At 47.4% G+C, this 18,189-nt stretch overlaps 1 protein-coding gene across 7 annotated transcripts in view; it reads right to left on the bottom strand.

Annotated features, from left to right (window-relative positions):
• The window catches only part of TRAPPC9 (trafficking protein particle complex 9), a 538,722-nt gene that overhangs the window by 401,395 nt on the left and 119,138 nt on the right, over positions 1-18,189 (bottom strand). For all 7 annotated transcript variants that reach the window (XM_027598884.2, XM_027598890.2, XM_027598898.2 and 4 more), the window contains 3 exons: positions 16,423-16,549; positions 12,754-12,886; positions 9,865-10,028 (listed from right to left, as the gene is read on the bottom strand). In XM_027598884.2, the coding sequence (XP_027454685.2) occupies positions 9,865-10,028; positions 12,754-12,886; positions 16,423-16,549 (424 nt within the window). The remainder of the gene's footprint in view (positions 1-9,864; positions 10,029-12,753; positions 12,887-16,422; positions 16,550-18,189) is intronic.

Raw genomic sequence — 18,189 nt, forward strand, 5'->3', positions numbered from 1 at the left:
AATGTGATATAAATCCCTGACTGTTGAGTAACACAAAGCCAAGTGAAGTGACTGTTACTGTAACAGAGTATAAGCAAGGCCACATACAGTAGGAGCGGCATGACTCCATCTAAGGGGGTCAGGAAAGCTTTCAGGAGGTGGTGTGGGGACCGGCACGTGAATGACGGACGGGATGTGAGCGGCACACAGGACACCTGAGCGTTAGCAAAGCTATGACTACATCCAACTGTGGCCACAGGTAGCTGGGGGCAAAGACTGTGGAAGCACACTCCACACCCCAGAGGACAGGGACTTGGAGCTGATTCCTGGGTGTCCCAGTGCCCCACACAATGGCCACCGTGTAGGCGGTGCTCAGGAAAGGCTTGTTGAAGACCTGGGCCAAAGGACGGACAACTGGCATAGGGACAAATGCGAAGAGGAACTGAGAGAGGACCTTCCCGCTGCCTCGTGGCCCACAGTACACGTGCTACCATCCGGCCTCCGCCCACACCAACCCCATGAGGACAGGGGTCACTGCTGTCCTGCTCCCAAGCACAGTGGCGGGAAGAAAGAAAGCAGGCAGCAAGCCAGATGGGAGGTTTCTCCAAATGCTGGGCTAAGAAACAGTATAAGAAAGCTATGTAAAAAGACATTTAGTAAAAGTGAGAGAAGAACAGACACTTTTTTTTAAAGATTTTATTTATTTATTTGACAGAGAAAGACACAGCAAGAGAGGGAACACAAGCAGGGGGAGCGGGAGAGGGAGAGGCAGGCTTCCCGCGGAGCAGGGAGCCCGATGCGGGGCTCGATCCCAGGACCCTGGGATCATGACCTGAGTCGAAGGCAGACGCTTAACGACTGAGCCACCCAGGTGCCCCAGAACAGACACTTTTATAAGATAACAGTTAAGGCGGCGTCAAGACAATGACGACAGGTGACAGGAAGACCTGCTGCGCGCTGACCCCTCGTGACGCAAGGCACGCATATCCCAATGCCCGGAAGGACCACACAGTCCTCTCCCAGGGTCGCAGAATCCGACTGCCACAGAAGTGATAAGCACGTCCAAGTCATGCCACCAGTAAGTGGCAAAAGCCAGGATATGTGTTTGGTGCCAAAGACTGTAATGGGAATCACAACAGCTATGTCTACTTCTGAGGACGGCCTGATCCTGGGGGTGTCCTCCTGGCCCCCCAACCTGCTGCAGCCCACAGCAGCCTGCTCCCAGCTCCCCTGGACCTGTGTCCATGCCCAAGCATGCAAGTGGGACCTGGCATGACAATGGAGGGATATATTGAGAAACTGAGTCCTTTTTCCCACTCCCCAAGACACTCCATGCTTTCACAATGCTAACAAGTAATAAACCAGTTTTCTACAAGAATTTTTTTTTAATTTTGCCCTATATTGCCATTTTCAAAAAATATATATATAAATAGCATAACAAAAGCAACTCAGAAACAACTCTGATGCCCTGGTTTCCCAGGGCCGGGCAGAAGACGTGGGAAAATGGGAGGAGAAGCCCTGGCTCATTCCCCCACATAAAGGGAAGGGAACTGAGCTGTTTCTCACCAGCGACCACGTGCCAGGCACTGTGCCGGGTGCTCCAGAGGCATTCCTGTTTGTTCTCGAATGACCACCGGAGACAGGAAGGGTCCCGGGGAGAGCCCGCACTGGAACTCTCATCCTCAAGGAGTCACACGGCTTGCTCAGGACTAGTCGTGTCACCGATAAGTACTGGAGCCGGGGCTGGAAGCCAAAGCTGTCAGACTCCAAACCCCATTGTGCCTCTCACTGGCTGGAGAGAGCCCGTGCTGCATACTCTGCTCGGACAGAGCTAAGTGGCCAGAGCAAGAAGGAAGGGGAGGAAAATGACACAGGAACCAGAGGACCTGGGCTGGTTCCACGGAACACACAGGCAAGCAACAGCACAGCTCAAGATGCACTTGAACCCTGCACCCCAATCTATGCCCCCACCCACAAAAAAGGAGTCAGTAAATAGGTTCCAAGTCCTGCTTCAGGACTTTGTTCAGAATGTTAACAATTCCCAAGCCTGTGGTATACTGAGAAACATTTTTCACTGCTTATTTTTCTTTAAGTTCTGTGGCTTAAGAGTGACACATTCAAACAATAGGTAAAGCCACTCACAGAGAACAGCTTATTAACACCCTCCAGTGCAAATAACCACAGTATTTACATCTAAGTAACAACAGACGAAACGCACAGAGACAAGAAGTCTCTCGGGCCACTGCCGCAGGACAGAAAGCCCAACAGCTTCATGGTCAGGTTTAATACATTTTTACACCTCAAAAGTGGACCTTTCTGTTTCTTCCTTTCATTACCGTGGTACAACATGGAATATCCAGAGAAATTTTTCAAAATCCTATGCTCGAAAAATTAAAAATAGAACTACCATAGGACCCAGCAAATACACTTCTTGGTATTTATCTGAAGAAAACACTAATTCAAAAAAATATATGCACCTCTAAGTTCACTCCAGCATTATCTACAGCAACGGAGACATGGAAGCAGCCTAAGTGTCCATCGACTGAGGAATGGATAAAGAAGATGTCGTGTATTTACACGATGGAATACTCCTCAGCCATAAAAGAATGCAATCTTGCCATGTGCAATGATGTGGATAAGCTAGCGGGTATTATGCTAAGTGAAATAAGTAAGACAGAGAAAGACAAATACCGCACGATTCCACTCATATGTGGACCAAAACATAAGACAAATGAATAGACAGAACAAAAGAGAAATACACTCATAAATACACAGAACAAACTGGTGACTGCCAGAGGAGGGGGTCGGGGGATGGGAAAGTAGATAAAGGGGATGGATTCGTACAAACTTCCGTTATCAAATAACTAAATCCCAGGGACGTCACGGACAGCACAGGGAAGAGAGTCAGTACATACTTTTGTGTGGTGACAGATGGTAACTAGACCCATTGTGATCATTTCATAATGTATGAAAGTATCAAACCACTATGTTATATACTTGAAACTAATATAATACTGTATGTCATTTATAAATCGATGTAAAAAATTCTCAGGCTTGACCTCAAAAAAAAAAAAATCCTGTGCAACAATGTGCTGCAAAGAACAAACAGATAAACATAAATCAGTAGTGTAGCATTTGTCTCTAATTTTTCCCCCTATGGGATTCGGTTTCAGAAATAACAGTCATTATTTTAATGCTAGAGTTTAGCTTCATGCAGTCAAGTGAAATGGTTATTTTATGTTGACAGTGATCCAGGAAGGCCTACTGCTGTTGACCTCCACCATCTGAGAACCGTTCCTGTCTGCGTCTAACCGCAGAGACTCGGCAATACAACACTCATGAGAAATGTGGGCAGGACAGAATCTCGCTTCAGTCCAAATGCTTAGGAGTTTTTAGTTACGCCAACGTGGAATCATTGCTTTTTGTCAAAAAAATTACACTAGCAGAAAAAAGTTATTAAGGGGGAGGTGTTTTTATGTACATATGTATGCGAATATTTGGGTTTGTATACTCAACGTGTCTTAGAAGATGGCTAAAAAGCAGATACAATCAATTCCCTTAATTTGGGTTTTGTTATATAAATTCTATGGTTATTTAAGTAAAGATAGAAATTTTCATCTTAAACAAGCTGCTTCTCCCTCTGACCCGCCCCCTCTCATGCTCTCTCATTCTTCTCAAATAATAAATAAATAATCTTAAAAAAAAAAAAAAGACTTGCTCACAAATGGATTATAATTAAAATTTACATGACGCTGACAGGAGCCCTTGTCTGGCTGCACTGGATCACAGATGCTCATCTCCACGTCAGGTACTTGCGAACACAGGGACACACTCACCCCGTAAGGGCCTAAACTACGGTTGAGACTCCTGAGAGGACCCACACAGGTCTGTTTCACTATTAGTATCACAGATCCTAAATACAAAAGGATTCTTAAAATGAGTTTGTAAGATTAGGGATTAAAACAAGACAGGAAAGCAAGGAAGATAGGGGAAAAAAAAACAGGAATTTCTCTTTATCTAAAGAAGAAGGTGTTTATTCAGAGGGGAGACAGGACATGTCCAAGACTCGTGAGAGCCCCTGACAAAACTCTCGGTGCTTCTGGGGTGTCAGGAATGGGAGAAAAGAGAACGTGAGGCCTGCAGACAGCCTCCCGCACAGCCAAGGCCTGACGCACACAGACCTCTGCAGACGGGACACATCGAGAACTGTAAGTATTCTTAAAGCAAGCGTAAGCTCCATACTTTTGTGCTCAGAGCCGTCCTAAGAGCTTTCCATGTACTGCCGTCACCTTTCACTCTCATGACAGCCCTGCACAGTGGGGGCACTAGCTGTCCTTACTAATCACTTACTATGTGACAAGCACTGGCTTAACCCTTGGGCACCGGTGATACAGCAGTAAAGTAACAGATGGTCAGGCCTCTTACTGCTCAGCCGGCACGTGGTAAGTGCTAAAACGTAAAAGTCAGCGTCACTACCGAGGTATAAAAGAACTCGTAGCAACACAAAAAAAGGAGCCCAGACAAGGAAGCATTTAATTCCAGGTGGAAGATTCCCGTGGAGCAGACATTTAAGATGCCCTTAAAGAAGCTAACCTCATTGGGCTCAAATAAAGATCGTGCTCACGTGGAAAGACATGTTGCCCGTTTTCCCCACTACCCACGGCGCAACCTCACCGAGTCTCCACTACCTTCCCCACTCAAACACCTCACTCCTTCTCCTGCTCCCAGTTTAAGACATTGTTCCCTCTTCTCCTGTATATGAGATCATTCATTAATACTGACAGCTTTTTGGCACTGTAGAATATAAGTGACCAGAGTTACTCCCTTTGTATATTTGGAAGCAGATTGTTTTTACTATAATTTAATTCCACATATAACATATCGCAGCTTGCAATGAGAACTTTAAAGATGGCCAGCTTTCTTTTCTCACTTATAAACGTGCTGTTTGGAAGTGGACCCACTATGCTCTCTGAGACAACAAGGAGGGGACCCAGGAGCCCAGGTGGGGAAGGTTTCCAGGGTGACCACTAAGCAGGAACCCAGAGGGGAAATTCCGGAAATGAGGAGGTAAAGGGGCAGGAGCGGAAGTCAGCAAGGTGAGCTCTAGAGAGAGAAGGTGGTTTATCCTAAAGTGTAAAAGAGAGGGCACGAATGTCCAGGCAACTGAAATTAGATCCGAATGACCTGCGCGATGGGAGTTTAAGGGAGAGGTGGCCAAGAGGAGGCTGAGCAAGGGGTAGAGGCTAGTCACACAGGTCCTGGGGTCCAGGACAACAGGAAGTTGCTCGAAGACTTCCAAAAGGGACAACAGGAGGACGCTGCTTCAGAAAGGAGCAAGTTCGTAACAAATAGGACACAAGATCTGCCATCTGGGTTTATTTACACAAATAGTGGACACAAGATCACCATCTGGGTTATTTGAGAAAAGGAAAAGATGGTTTCCAGTTGCTAAGCTGTGACGGTAGGTAAGTTACAGGACATGTTTCACCATTACAGATTCTGTGATTATCTGTCATTCACTAGGAGTTCATGGGTTCCAACAATGACCACCCTATAAGCAATGATTAAATTCCAAATACCACATGAAGGTATTTCGTGTTGGAGAGGCATTTCCTACCTAATCTGTATGTACTTGCTCCCAAAAATAGGGGAAAGAAAGGATGAGACTAAGGTAGAGTCACCAAAGCTTCCCACAGACTAAGAGTAGACAATTTCTTTAAATGAGACACAAAAGGTAATGACCACAGAAGAAAAAATGATTAAGTGAACCATGTTAAATTAATAACTTCCATTCATCCAAAGCACCACTAAGAGACTGCACAGGCAACCACACAGGAGAAGTATTCACACTTATTCCCAAGAGTTCATACCCAGAACATACACAAGTCCTACAAGTCAGGAGAGAGGGGGAGACAGACAGACAGAGAGAAACAGAGAGGAGAAGGAAGAACACCAGTGGGAAAAGGGACAAAGCACTTGTACCAAAAAGGATCTGAGTATCCAAAACCATATTAAAGGTATTGAACTACACTAGTCATCAAATGCAAACTAAAACCCCAGTGTTACATAGTTACAGCCCATCCTCACCACCAGAATGATAAATGACTACAAATGCCAAGAATCAGTGAGGACTTGAGCAACCAGAACTCTCACACAATGATGGTGTGAATGAGTACAACCACTTTGGAAAAGTGTTTTGCTCTAAAGCTGGATACACGTATACCCCACCACCCAGCGATATACTCAACAGAAACATCTACAGAAGTCCACCAAAGCTTGTGCCAAAATACTCAAGAGCAGCACTACTCTTAATAGTCCCAAGACGGAATCACCAAATGTGCTCAGTCATAAAGTGTGGTGCATTCACACGGTAGAGCATTCCACAGCAATGAAAACAAATGGTGATGGCAGCAGGGGTGACAATGGTGACAGTAATAAGGGTGGCAGTGGTGGTGGTGACAATGTTGCTGGTGGTAGCAGCAATGGTAATGGTGATGATGGTGGTGGGGTGGTAATGGTGGAGGTGATGGTGGTGATGGTGGTGATGGTAGAGGTGATGGTGGTGATGATGGTGGAGGTGGTAGTGGTAGTTGTGGTGGTGGTGATGGTGATGGTGGTGATGGTGGTGGAGGTGGTGATGGTGGAGGTGGTAGTGGTAGTTGTGGTGGTGATGGTGATGGATGTGGTGATGGTGGAGATGGTGGTGATGGTGGTAGAGGTGGTGGTGGTGGAGGTGGTGGTGGTGGAGGTGGTGGTGGTGGAGGTGGTGATGGTGGAGGTGGTGATGGTGGAGGTGGTAGTGGTAGTTATGGTGGTGGTGATGGTGTTGACGGTGGAGATGGTGGTGATGATGATGGTGGAGATGGTGGAGGTGGTAGTGGTGGTTATAGTGGTGGTGATGGACGTGGAGGTGGTGATGATTATAGTGGAGATGGTGATGGTGGTGGTGGTGATGGTGGTGATGGTGGTGGTGACAGCCGTGATAGTTAACAGCTAACAAATCTGAGTGTTAATAATACAGCAAGCACTGTTCCAAGCACTTTACATACATCATCTTTTTCCTTTAAATTTTTTTGTTATGTTAATCACCATACATTACATCATTAGTTTTTGATGTAGTGTTCCATGATTCATTGTTTGTGCATAACACCCAGTGCTCCATGCAGAACGTGCCCTCTTTAATACCCATCACCAGGCTAACCCATCCCCCCACCCCCCTCCCCTCTAGAACCCTCAGTTTGTTTTTCAGAGTCCATCGTCTCTCATGGTTTGTCTCCCCCTCTGATTTCCCCCCCTTCATTCTTCCCCTCCTGCTATCTTTTTTTTTTTAACATATATTGCACTATTTGTTTCAGAGGTACAGATCTGTGATTCAACAGTCTTACACAATTCACAGTGCTCACCATAGCACATACCCTCCCCAATGTCTATCCCCCAGCCACCCCATCCCTCCCACCCTACCCCCACTCCAGCAACCCTCAGTTTGCTTCCTGAGATTAAGAATTCCTCATATCAGTGAGATCATATGATACATGTCTTTCTCTGATTGACGTATTTCACTCAGCATAACACCCTCCAGTTCCAACCACGTCGTTGCAAATGGCAAGATCTCATTCCTTTTGATGGCTGCATAATATTCCATTGTGTATATATACCACCTCTTCTTTATCCATTCATCTGTCGATGGACATCTTGGCTCTTTCCACAGTTTGGCTATTGTGGACATTGCTGCTATAAACATCAGGGTGCACGTACCCCTTCGGATCCCTACATTTGTATCTTTGGGGTAACTACCCAGTAGTGCAATTGCTGGATCGTATGGTGGCTCTATTTTCAACTGTTTGAGGAACCTCCATACTGTCTTCCAGAGGGGTTGCACCAGCTTGCATTCCCGCCAACAGTGTAGAAGGGTTCCCCTTTCTCCGCATCCCCGCCAACATCTGTCGTTTCCTGACTTGTTAATTTCAGCCATTCTGATTGGTGTGAGGTGGTATCTCATTGAGGTTTTGATTTGGATATGATACTTTATGTGGAAAACCCAAAAGACTCCACCCCAAAACTGCTAGAACTCATACAGGAATTCAGTCAAGTGGCAGGATAGAAAATCAATGCACAGAAATCAGTGGCATTCCTATACACCAACAAGACAGAAGAGAGACAAATTAACGAGTCGATCCCATTTACAATTGCACCCAAAACCATAAGATACCTAGGAATAAATCTAACCAAAGAGGGAAAGGATCTGTACTCAGAAAACTATAAAATACTCATAAAAGAAATTGAGGAAGACACAAAGAAATGGAAAAACGTTCCATGCTCATGGATTGGAAGAACAAATATTGTGAAGATGTCAATGCTACCTAGAGCAATCTACACATTCAATGCAATCCCCAACAAAATACCATCAACTTTTTTCAAAGAAATGGAAGAAATAATCCTAAAATTCGTATGGAACCAGAAAAGACCCTGAATAGCCAGAGGAATGTTGAAAAAGAAAAGCAAAGCTTGGGGGCATCACAATTCCAGACTTCCAGCTCTATTACAAAGCTGTCATCATCAAGACAGTATGGTACTGGTACATACATCATGTTATTTAATTCTCATAACCCTGTGATGTAGATGCTGTTATTAGTGTTATTTTACAGAAGAAGAAAAGTCCAGGAGAGGTTAAATAACTTGCCCAAGGCAACACACACTGAGGAAGTGACAGCCAGAACCTGAACTTAGGCAGAATTTCCCTACGAGGAGAGGCACAGATGGGGACAGGCAGATAGGACAGGCAGATACACGCTTCAGGTCCCTCCCGCACACTTTCATCAGAATCTGGGGGAGAAATAAGGGAATGCAAGATGCACTGGCATTCTCCCCAGTGGGATGGGCTCAGATTCACCCTTTTTTACACAATCCAAATTCCTTCCTTCATGGTGTAATGTTTTACAAGACAAATTCTCCCAAACGCTTCCCTTGCCCTTCCCTCCAACTGGAACTACAAGATGGTGTGTGGCTCTACTTCTAATGAACACTTACTCCAATTGGTTTTTCCCACTGTAATGACATTAGCCCGAGGAGGGAGCTCTCTGCCGGGGAGTAAGATGTAGCTAGTACACCCTTCCCTAGAAACTCAACCACAAGCAGGCAAGCTCCCACTGTATATGCCTGGCTCACCTCACCCCCACTTCGGGAGCATGGAAATGCCCCCAAGTTCTGCTAGCTTACTTCCCCTCTTCTGTCTTAGGCCTCACTGGCCTGTATAAGTTCTCTAACTTTATTAAATGACCTGACTGTATTTCCACTTTTTACTCTTGGTACCTTTTCCTCCTTGTGTACAATACACTCTCCCCTTGATCAATACCACTCACTAACCACTAATATACTACATATTCACTGCACGCTACTTCACTTTACATGCTGAGTACTACCTCCCCTGCCTACCCAGGAAGAAACTGAGGCATGCAAAGGACAAACAGCTAGTAAATGGTGAAGCCAAAACTTCAACACAGGTCTCACAACACCCCAGCTCACATGTCCCAGGACCAGGAAACAAAGTACCTGCCTTTAAAAGGGAGCACACAGTCTCTATGCTTAAACCCACAAAAAAACCCGGGGCTGGATGGATGGATCCCTCAATGGTAACATGTCTGAGCCCCTAATGTTTCTCTGCACTCATTCAAGAGTATTCTTCCTGAGGATCTGGTAAATGTAAACAGCACCAGGGACAAAGGTGCATTCTTTGTTCCTTTATCTTCCTTCGTGTGTTCTTCACACGTCAATTTCAGGATGGCATCAAACTAAAAGAGGAAGAAGCTTTTACACTTTCTGAGCACTAGCTATTTAAAGTGTCTCTTCTGAAAATAAAAAAGATAAACATTTCTGGGTCAAACCCACCTTTGGTGGTGAGAATTTTGGAGGTGACTTCTAGTTTCTCCAACGGTTCCATCCCAATGTTCTCCAGCTTAATGACAAGCTGCTGAGTCTCCCCGTTGTAAAGCTGGACCGACACATTAGTAGATGTCTCATCGCCAGAAGAAGGCTGCAGTGAGTGTGCAGAACTAAAATAGCAGTAATAGTTATAATAAACTTTAAAAAGAAAGATTCAAAGAAAACAGTGGCATTTCAGAACTATTCACATCACCAGACTTAACACATTCCAGAAACAGGGACTGGGGAACGTGAATCCCAGCTATCAGGAGCACAGGGTGAGTGCCGCATGCAGAGAACCTTGCGCGTGCAGACGCGTCCTGCACTCCCATTCAGCCTTAGCCTCGTGTGTGTGTGTGTGTGTGTGTGTGTGTGTGTGTGTGTGTGTGTGTGTGTGTGTTTGAAGTATAAAAATCCTTAACTACTGGATTATGGTGGGGCCGAAAATGAAACAATGAATTAATTCAAATGATCTGTGAAGCAGTGCTCTCTTAAAAAATTTGCAAATCTCATGCTCAGAATTGCCTTGTGAAAACCCATAGATTAAAGAAGAAAACTTAGATGAACCATTCCGACTGACACCATGGACACTGGAGGGACAGATCAATGGAAAGTATGTACAAGGGACTCCACGTCACAGGTGAAAATGACGAGCAAAGGCTGCAAGCGCCTGATGGGACACAGAGCCCTGGGGTCATATGGCATCTGCGTGGTCGGGTGGGGCCCGTGCCATGTGAGAGTGCAGCCCAGCGTGCAGACCTGAAGCCTGCCGCCTCTCCCCGGGGGTTCCTGCACCACAGCCCTTGGGTTCAAACACATACACCATGCTCTGGAGAAGTCTGGCCCCAAGAAAAAGGGGGTGGTCACTGGAGGAAAGGGTCAACATTCTCTCTTGGGGTAGGAAGGGTCCATCTGGCTCCCCACTCTCTTCCTCCTTGTACCTGAAGGATTTCCACAGAAAGCGCCATGAGTCTACACCATATACTTAACTGAACCAGAAATGGACAGCTGCGGGCCACCCCACCCAGCAAGTACCCAACAGCCTCCCTGCGAGCCAGTGCTTTCTAGCTCTGCTCCTGGCTGCAGTCCAAAGGACCGGGGTCAGACCCAAGTCCTGTTCTATGTGCCGCAAGAGAGCTTCATATCCCCACACCAGTCCAAAAGACAGACAAGAATGTTCCAGACAATGCTGGTCTCACACCTCTGGCATCCAAGAGACGATGTTTAAACAAATCAGGCTTATCGAGCCAACCATGCGCCTCCTGGGGGACTCCCATTGCTGGCTCTGAGAGAGAAGCTTTATATCCAAACCACATTTTCAGAAAATAATAGCATAAGGAATCAAGGTGAATGCACTGCTTTGCATCTTACACCTTCAAAGTTGCTCATGAGTCAAGAAGTAAACTTTTTCTGTCAAGGAAGGAAGAGTGACTCCTGTCCTCACTATAAATGACTTCTTTCTGTATTTTAACATGCAGTCCTTCTCAAAGTAAAAGCTGTTTGTAGTCAACTTGAAATTGCAAAGGAGGTATTCAGGAAAACTAAAACACAGCGAGACTAATTACTTTGCATCTCAAACAGGGTATCAGCCCCCCACCAGGACCATAGGAAAAGAAGGTAGGAGAAAGTAGAGCCGCAGTGCAGCCCGAGGCCCGGCCAACACAGGTGCCAACCGTCCCTAAGTCCAGCGTCCGATGCAACAGAGCTAGAGCCGGAACGGGGCTGAGTCCGGCAGGGAGGAATGACAGTAAGGAGATGGCAGTCAGACATGTCCCCTTTCCTGGGCATCTTTTTCCTTGCCTGATCATATGGCCAACTTTTGTGAATCTTCTAAGGCCCAATTTAAACATCACACCTGTGAAGCCTTCCTGAACCGTGAACGGGAGAGTGGCCTCCCTCCACTTCTTATTTTCAGGAGCACTTAGCAAACTTGACCATGGTGAATCTATCTCCCTTCTGGACAGGAGCTCCTACAACAGGCAAAGTCCAGGTCGAGGGCGATTCTGATTGGTGGCTAGTCGTATAGGCCAAGCCTAGATCATGCGGCAGGTGTTGATAAATGTGTGGGAGTGAATTTGATAACTCAGTCCCAACAATATTAATGTTAATTAGAAGCAACACTCACTTAAGGAATCATGGACGCCACACTAAAGCCACCGAAATTCTTTTTTTAATTGAGGTATTATTTGTATACCATGAAATTCACTTGTTTTAAGTACGTAATTCGATCATTTTTAGTAAACTCACAAAGCAGTACAATGATCGCTGCTAGCTGCCCTGTTTTAAAACATTTCCATCGTCCAAACTGAGTATCTTTACAACATCCTTTTTGAAGCAATTAAAATGGGAATTTTTTAGCTTATGTTCTATGGCTATGCAAAAAGTAACCTAGGACACTATGTATAATATAACATCATCTCAATATGCAAACATGTATTTCAAAAAAGGAGGTGGATACACACTGGAAGGAAAAACCACAAAGCAGTAATAGCAATCATTTCTGGGGCTCCTGAGATGTATCTCCCTTTCTTCTCCATGCTTTCCTATAATGCTCTTTAAAAAAAAAAAAAAAATCTACTTTTTAAAAGATAAGAGTTAACTATTTTTCACAAAAAAATATGATTCCAAAGGCTAATCTCCCATTTTGTTCTGTTCATGGTAAGAAACACTTCAACTCTGTTCTACTTCCCTTTAAGCAAAGCATATAGTCTACTGGTTATCCTGAAGAAACGCTTTGCCCATATTTTGGTCCTAAGAATCACAGATTAACTCAGACTCTTGGTGCCACTAAAAATGTATGCTTAGAACGATTCTGAAGTGCCCTCTCTTGTGGGAAGGCAGATGCCTGCCCCCTACCTGGGCAGGGAAGTGCTGATCTGCAGTCTGGGCAGGGCAGGAATGACTTCCACCGTGGAGCCGCTGGTCTTCACTCCCGGGAGGTTATCCAGCAAACAGTCACTAAAGACGCCAAAGACCGTGGTATGGTAACCTAGGAAGCGAAATGAAGAGCTTCACAGCCCCTGGAAAGGCCTCCACACTCAGGCCCCCATCTGGAGGCCGCCCCCAGCAGGGAGGAGCATGGCCCCCCACCCCAGACCCGAGTTCCGTCAGCTGTCACCCACAGCTCGGCCCAAAGCCTTGGGTGCCCACAGAGACGGGTGGGGCCAGTCCCCACATTCCTACCTCACGGGGTCGCCTGGGTCCGAGTGAAAGCACATGTGAGTCTTCATCAACTAGAAATCTCTACACAACTTAGTACTAGGGTCTCAACACTTGGACAATTTGGCTTTTCAAATCTGCCTGTCTCTGAGGGAGTGATAGTTCATGTTCCTTTGCAGGACATAATGGCGCTGAGTAAGTATCTGAAAAGTGATGCAAGGTCTTCAAAATCAAAATGAAAGCTCAAGAGCCAATTATTGTTATTATAACTGCTACGTGATCCGGCAAATCTGCCGTATTCGTACAAGCACTGTGATCTAAGATTAGCGAATTTGCCAAGCCAAAAAACAAAAACAAAAAACAAAAAACCTCCACTGGTTAGATAAGCACTTGAAATTATTTAAGCAAAGCTTTAATATGGCTTTTGTGAAATTTTGAGAGATAATTATTATAAACAATGTTCACTGTATAAGAAAAGTAAACAACGCCCGTGACTACATGCTCAGGGTGAGGACTTCTGTGCACGCACAGTAAATGGTTACAGGCATCAGAGGAGCAGCCGGTTAGTTCCGGGCGAGTCAGGCCCTAACGGCCCATCAGTGGCTCCTTCACCTTCTGCCAGTGGTAAAATGCTCTCGCAACGTAAAATCACCAATTCACAGCACCCACGCTTCCTTCCTTTTGAAATACGTTTCTTAAAAGACTTAATTTAACTTGCAAACATGTTCCTCCACTGAAGCCCACATCTGGCAACATGCCCCCTCCTATTTTTCTTTCCAGAAAACCTGACATAATGTGGTTTCACCTAAGCAACCTTTGTTCTCCATTTCTTAATTAAAATCAGTCATTTTCCTCTTCTTATGTATCGCTGAAGAAGACTGCAAAGAAATTCAAAACCTGATGACAAATTCTGTTACGTCTAATGACATTTCTGATAACACGAGGTCAGGTCTTTCCACTTCCTACAGAAGGTGTGCCAAAAATGCACGCGACTTGTCTGTACCAACTCAGAGCTCTGTCACTAAGAGTCTGACTCCTCATCCAGTGGGTACCGGTTACTAATCAGGGGTCAATCCCATCAGTCTTAATTATTTCCTCTCTCATTTGTCTCCTCCACTCCACTTCCCACCACAGCTGTGACCCTAGCTTCCTGACTGCATCCCAGGATTATGCCAACAGCTACAGAGCTGGTCTGCCTACCCCCAGTCTTGCCCACCTCCGGCCCATACCCCACAGAGCAGCCTGGGGGTCCCTCTGCACTGCCTGTCTGACCGTCTCTCTCCTCTTAATGAGATGCAGCCCCTGGGAGAAAGCCAGCACCTCTTAGCTCTTCCGGGTCTGGCGTCTGTCTACCTTCCCAGCCTTGTCACTACCTGTCCCTCTGCCTGGGACCAGCTCCTTGGAGCCAGCCCCAGTTCCCAACACTCCATGGGTCTCTGGACCACTTGTTCTTTGTGCCTAGAACCACCCCCCCACTCCCCACGCCATTCACTCGGGTAATTCCTAGTTGGCCTTCAAAGCTCAGGGTCCCTGGGTAGGAGGAAGTCCTTCTCGACCCACTCTCCCCTTCTGGGTCACCTCTCCCCGACATTCCCACCAGTCGTGTGCTGGGCCCCTCTCAGCGCTTGCTGCCACACATCCTAACCCAGCATGACACCCCCCTCACCCACCACAGACACCAGCCTTTCCCAGAACTGTCTCTTCTTGCAGTCACCCAGTATCTACTACAGACCCAGCGCACACTGGGGAATGGCAAGGCAGACAAGGCCAGCGAGCAACTGGCCTCGGCAGCAGAGCATTGCAGGAGAGCCGAGCAGAGCACCTGACCCAGCAGCGAGAAGCCGAGGGCAGTCTCTAAGACTAAGGGAAGTCTGAGCTAAGAACAGAGAGCAGCACGGGAGCCAGCCAAGCCCGGAAGTGCACCAACAGAAGGAAAAGCACAGGCAGAGCTCAGAAAGCCGGGCACGCTTCCGGAAGTGCAAGGAGCCTCTGAGAGGGGCAGGTACCTCGGGGAGGTGGGGGGGCCGAGGCACCGCAGGGCCAGATCACACAGGGGGCTCCACAGCCATGCTGAAGGAGTTGAGGCTTGATGGGGCAGGTGTGGACACGGGGCCAGGACTTCCGGTTAAGAGATGACACGGCCACACATGTCCTGCAGAAAGGCCACTTGGCAGCAGTAGGGAGAACGGACTCACTAACCACCAAGACGATGCTGAATGACGAGCCCTGTTGCTTATGAGACAAACCCTGTAAGAGGGTCCTGTTCTGCAGACTCTGAGCGCCCGAGGACATGGATGGGAGCACCGAAGGGCTGGTCAGTAGCGTAGGGGCAGGTGTGGAGCTGGTGAGAGACAGCAGGGGTGAGCACACCTACGAAGGCCTGCTTTGGGTGTCTGGCAGGATGGTGACAACCTCACCGAGTTTCAAGATTCGGGCCACAGGACAAGGGCAGCTGGGGGGGGGGGGGGGGGTACTCTCGTTGGGACACCTTGCAGCGAAGCGCCCACAAGGCAGCCAAGGGGCTGGCTGGTTAGAGGCTGACTATGCAGGTTCAGGAAAGGGGTCTGGACGGAGCCACGGCCCTGGGAATCAGCAGCATAGGGATGGGCCCTGAAACCAGAAAAGTCACTGAGAGGCTGAGATTGCCTAGAGGTAGCCTGCTGTGGGGGGGAGGGGAGGGGCAGATGGGGGAAGGGGGAGGGAGAGGAGGGAAGGACAGAGCCTGGCCCTGAGAAATACCATGGGGGGGGGGGGCGTGTAGAAGCGGCATCAGCAGGATGCTTCGTGCAAAGGAGAGCAGAGGGGGCGCCTCACAGAAACGGGAGGCGAGCGCCCACAAGGGCAGGTGGGCAGCGGTGCCCAAGGAGGCCGAGCAGCGGAGGCAGACAAGCCTGGGTTTGCTAGGGACTCGGAGACGGCGGTTCTGGCGGAGTGATAAGAACTAGCCGCAGGATGTAGAGGGTCAGACAACCAACGCAGAGGGGGACGATGGATTCTGCGCGCACACATGGACCTCGGAAGGGGGGTGGCCGAGAGGGGAGAGAAGGGTCGGGTCAAGCGAGAGGAAGCCAGGAAGTCAGCAGGACTGGACTGCACGGGGGAGCCTGTGGGCATGTCTGCAGTCCCGCTGGAAGAGGCCAGCAGAACAGGAACAAGAGGCCTGACACAGAGCAGGGCCCCTCCCACCGTATACACTGTGGGCCCCCTGTATCCCATGCACTCAAAGCCATTCCTTTCCACGCCATGGCTCCATTATCTCTCAGTCGGTGAGAACCAACACCAGGTGACCGGTGACAGGCCTCAGTGGGGCAGGACAGGGGTTCAGCTGTCCTGCTTGACCTGAAACCAGACAGCAAGTCTCCTTACCGTTCACAGTGATCGTTCCAGTCGTCTGTGGGACCCCAACAAGAGTCACTGGGTAAAGACCAGATTCAGCAGGAAGGGAGAGTGCCGCAGGGAGAGACTCGAACTCCACTCCGCTGGTGAGGAGCCCCTAGAGCGAGCAACAGTGGCATGAGAAGCACAGCCCAAACCCCCGCCACATCACCGGTTCCCCGGGGGCAGAGGACATCTGCTAACGGGCAAACCCCAGGACTGCCGGGAGGACAGCGATGTGTGGCTTCATAAAGGTCCACGAGAGCCACAGAGACGGCCAGAGCGTGCTTACCACAAAAAGCCCTGAAATGGAAAGCACAGTGGGTGTCTGAACAACTCCATCTTGATGTCAGCCCTCCTGGCTGTATTTTTCAAACGTGCTTTTTGTTGCTTTACCAAATTGGAATGTAAATGTAAAGAAAAAATAAAATATGGAAACATAAAGAAAAAATAAAATATGGAAACATATCATCAATTAATATCCCTCAATGCATCTATGAATGATCAGTTCATTTCACTATGTGCCAGGCTATGCTCGACAGGGAACAAGACAGATCCTCTGGCTTCGAGGAGCTGCCCCATGATTGTAAACACTGCAGGCATGTCCACGCTCAGCACTTCTCCTCAACACTGTAACAGAGGTCCTACCCAGTGCAATACGTAAGAAACAGAAATAAAGGCATGCAGACAGTTACTCAGAAAAAACAGAACTGTAACATAAAAACCCGATGGAATCAGCAATGGAACTTGAACTGGCAACTGCATTTAGCAAAGTCACAAAGTCAGCATAAAAAAAAAGCAAAGGTATTTCTATCATCTGGCAATAAACAAAAAATATTAGAAAATAAAATACAAAAACACCATGCACTAAGAGATCAAAAACGTCCACTGCGAGGGAACAAAGCAATGAATGATGTGTATGTAAGACAGCCCTGCAGAAATCTGCAGCCCACCGTGGAGACACAGAGCAGGGGCACGCACATATGAGGCCCCGGCTCCTTCCGGGGTTTGTCTTCTGCAGGGCTGCGACCTACGCAGCCCTGAACCTACTCCACATGCTACAGGACTGAGCAAGGAAGTCAGCACCATGGTGCTGGGACCTCAGTCCTCACACTGGGAAAGGACACAGGTGTGAAAAGGGCAAAGGCAAGAGAGGGCCCTGCGGAGATGGGCTAGACCTGGCAGCACCATGGTGAAGTCGGGCTGATCTAGTTTTGCATGTGTGTCCTGAACATGTGTGGGGGGGGGCACAGGTGTGTGTGCACGTATGCAGATTATGCATGTAGGTTTATATGTAATTACATGTCTACGTGTACACGCATGCATGCTCTTCCTAACTGTCTACAGAAAGCACCCAGAAGCAGGTGCTCTAGTGGTAATGAGCACACCTGAGCCACATTTTGAGCCAAAGCATGAAATGATCTACACGGAGGACAGAGGTAGTGGGCAACAGTGCAAGACAGCACGTAGACGGCTGCTGTCTCCAGGCAAAATGTACTGGCATTTTAGTTCTTCTTAAAATAGCAAAAGCAAATATGACCAACAGTTAACAGTCATTAAATGTGGATGGTGGATATTAGGAGCGCTTATTATTCCCTGTTAACATTTCACATGCTTGGAATATTTCATAATTTCATTTCTTAATGCTTGAAATATTTCATAATTTCATTTTTTAAATTCTGACCATGATTTGTGGGCTACCTTCTAGTAGTAATTTTTATTTTATTCATTGTTCTTCCTAACTCTTTATTAAAAAGC

The sequence above is a fragment of the Zalophus californianus genome, chromosome 4, assembly GCF_009762305.2.
Source record: "Zalophus californianus isolate mZalCal1 chromosome 4, mZalCal1.pri.v2, whole genome shotgun sequence".
NCBI lineage: Eukaryota > Metazoa > Chordata > Mammalia > Carnivora > Otariidae > Zalophus > Zalophus californianus.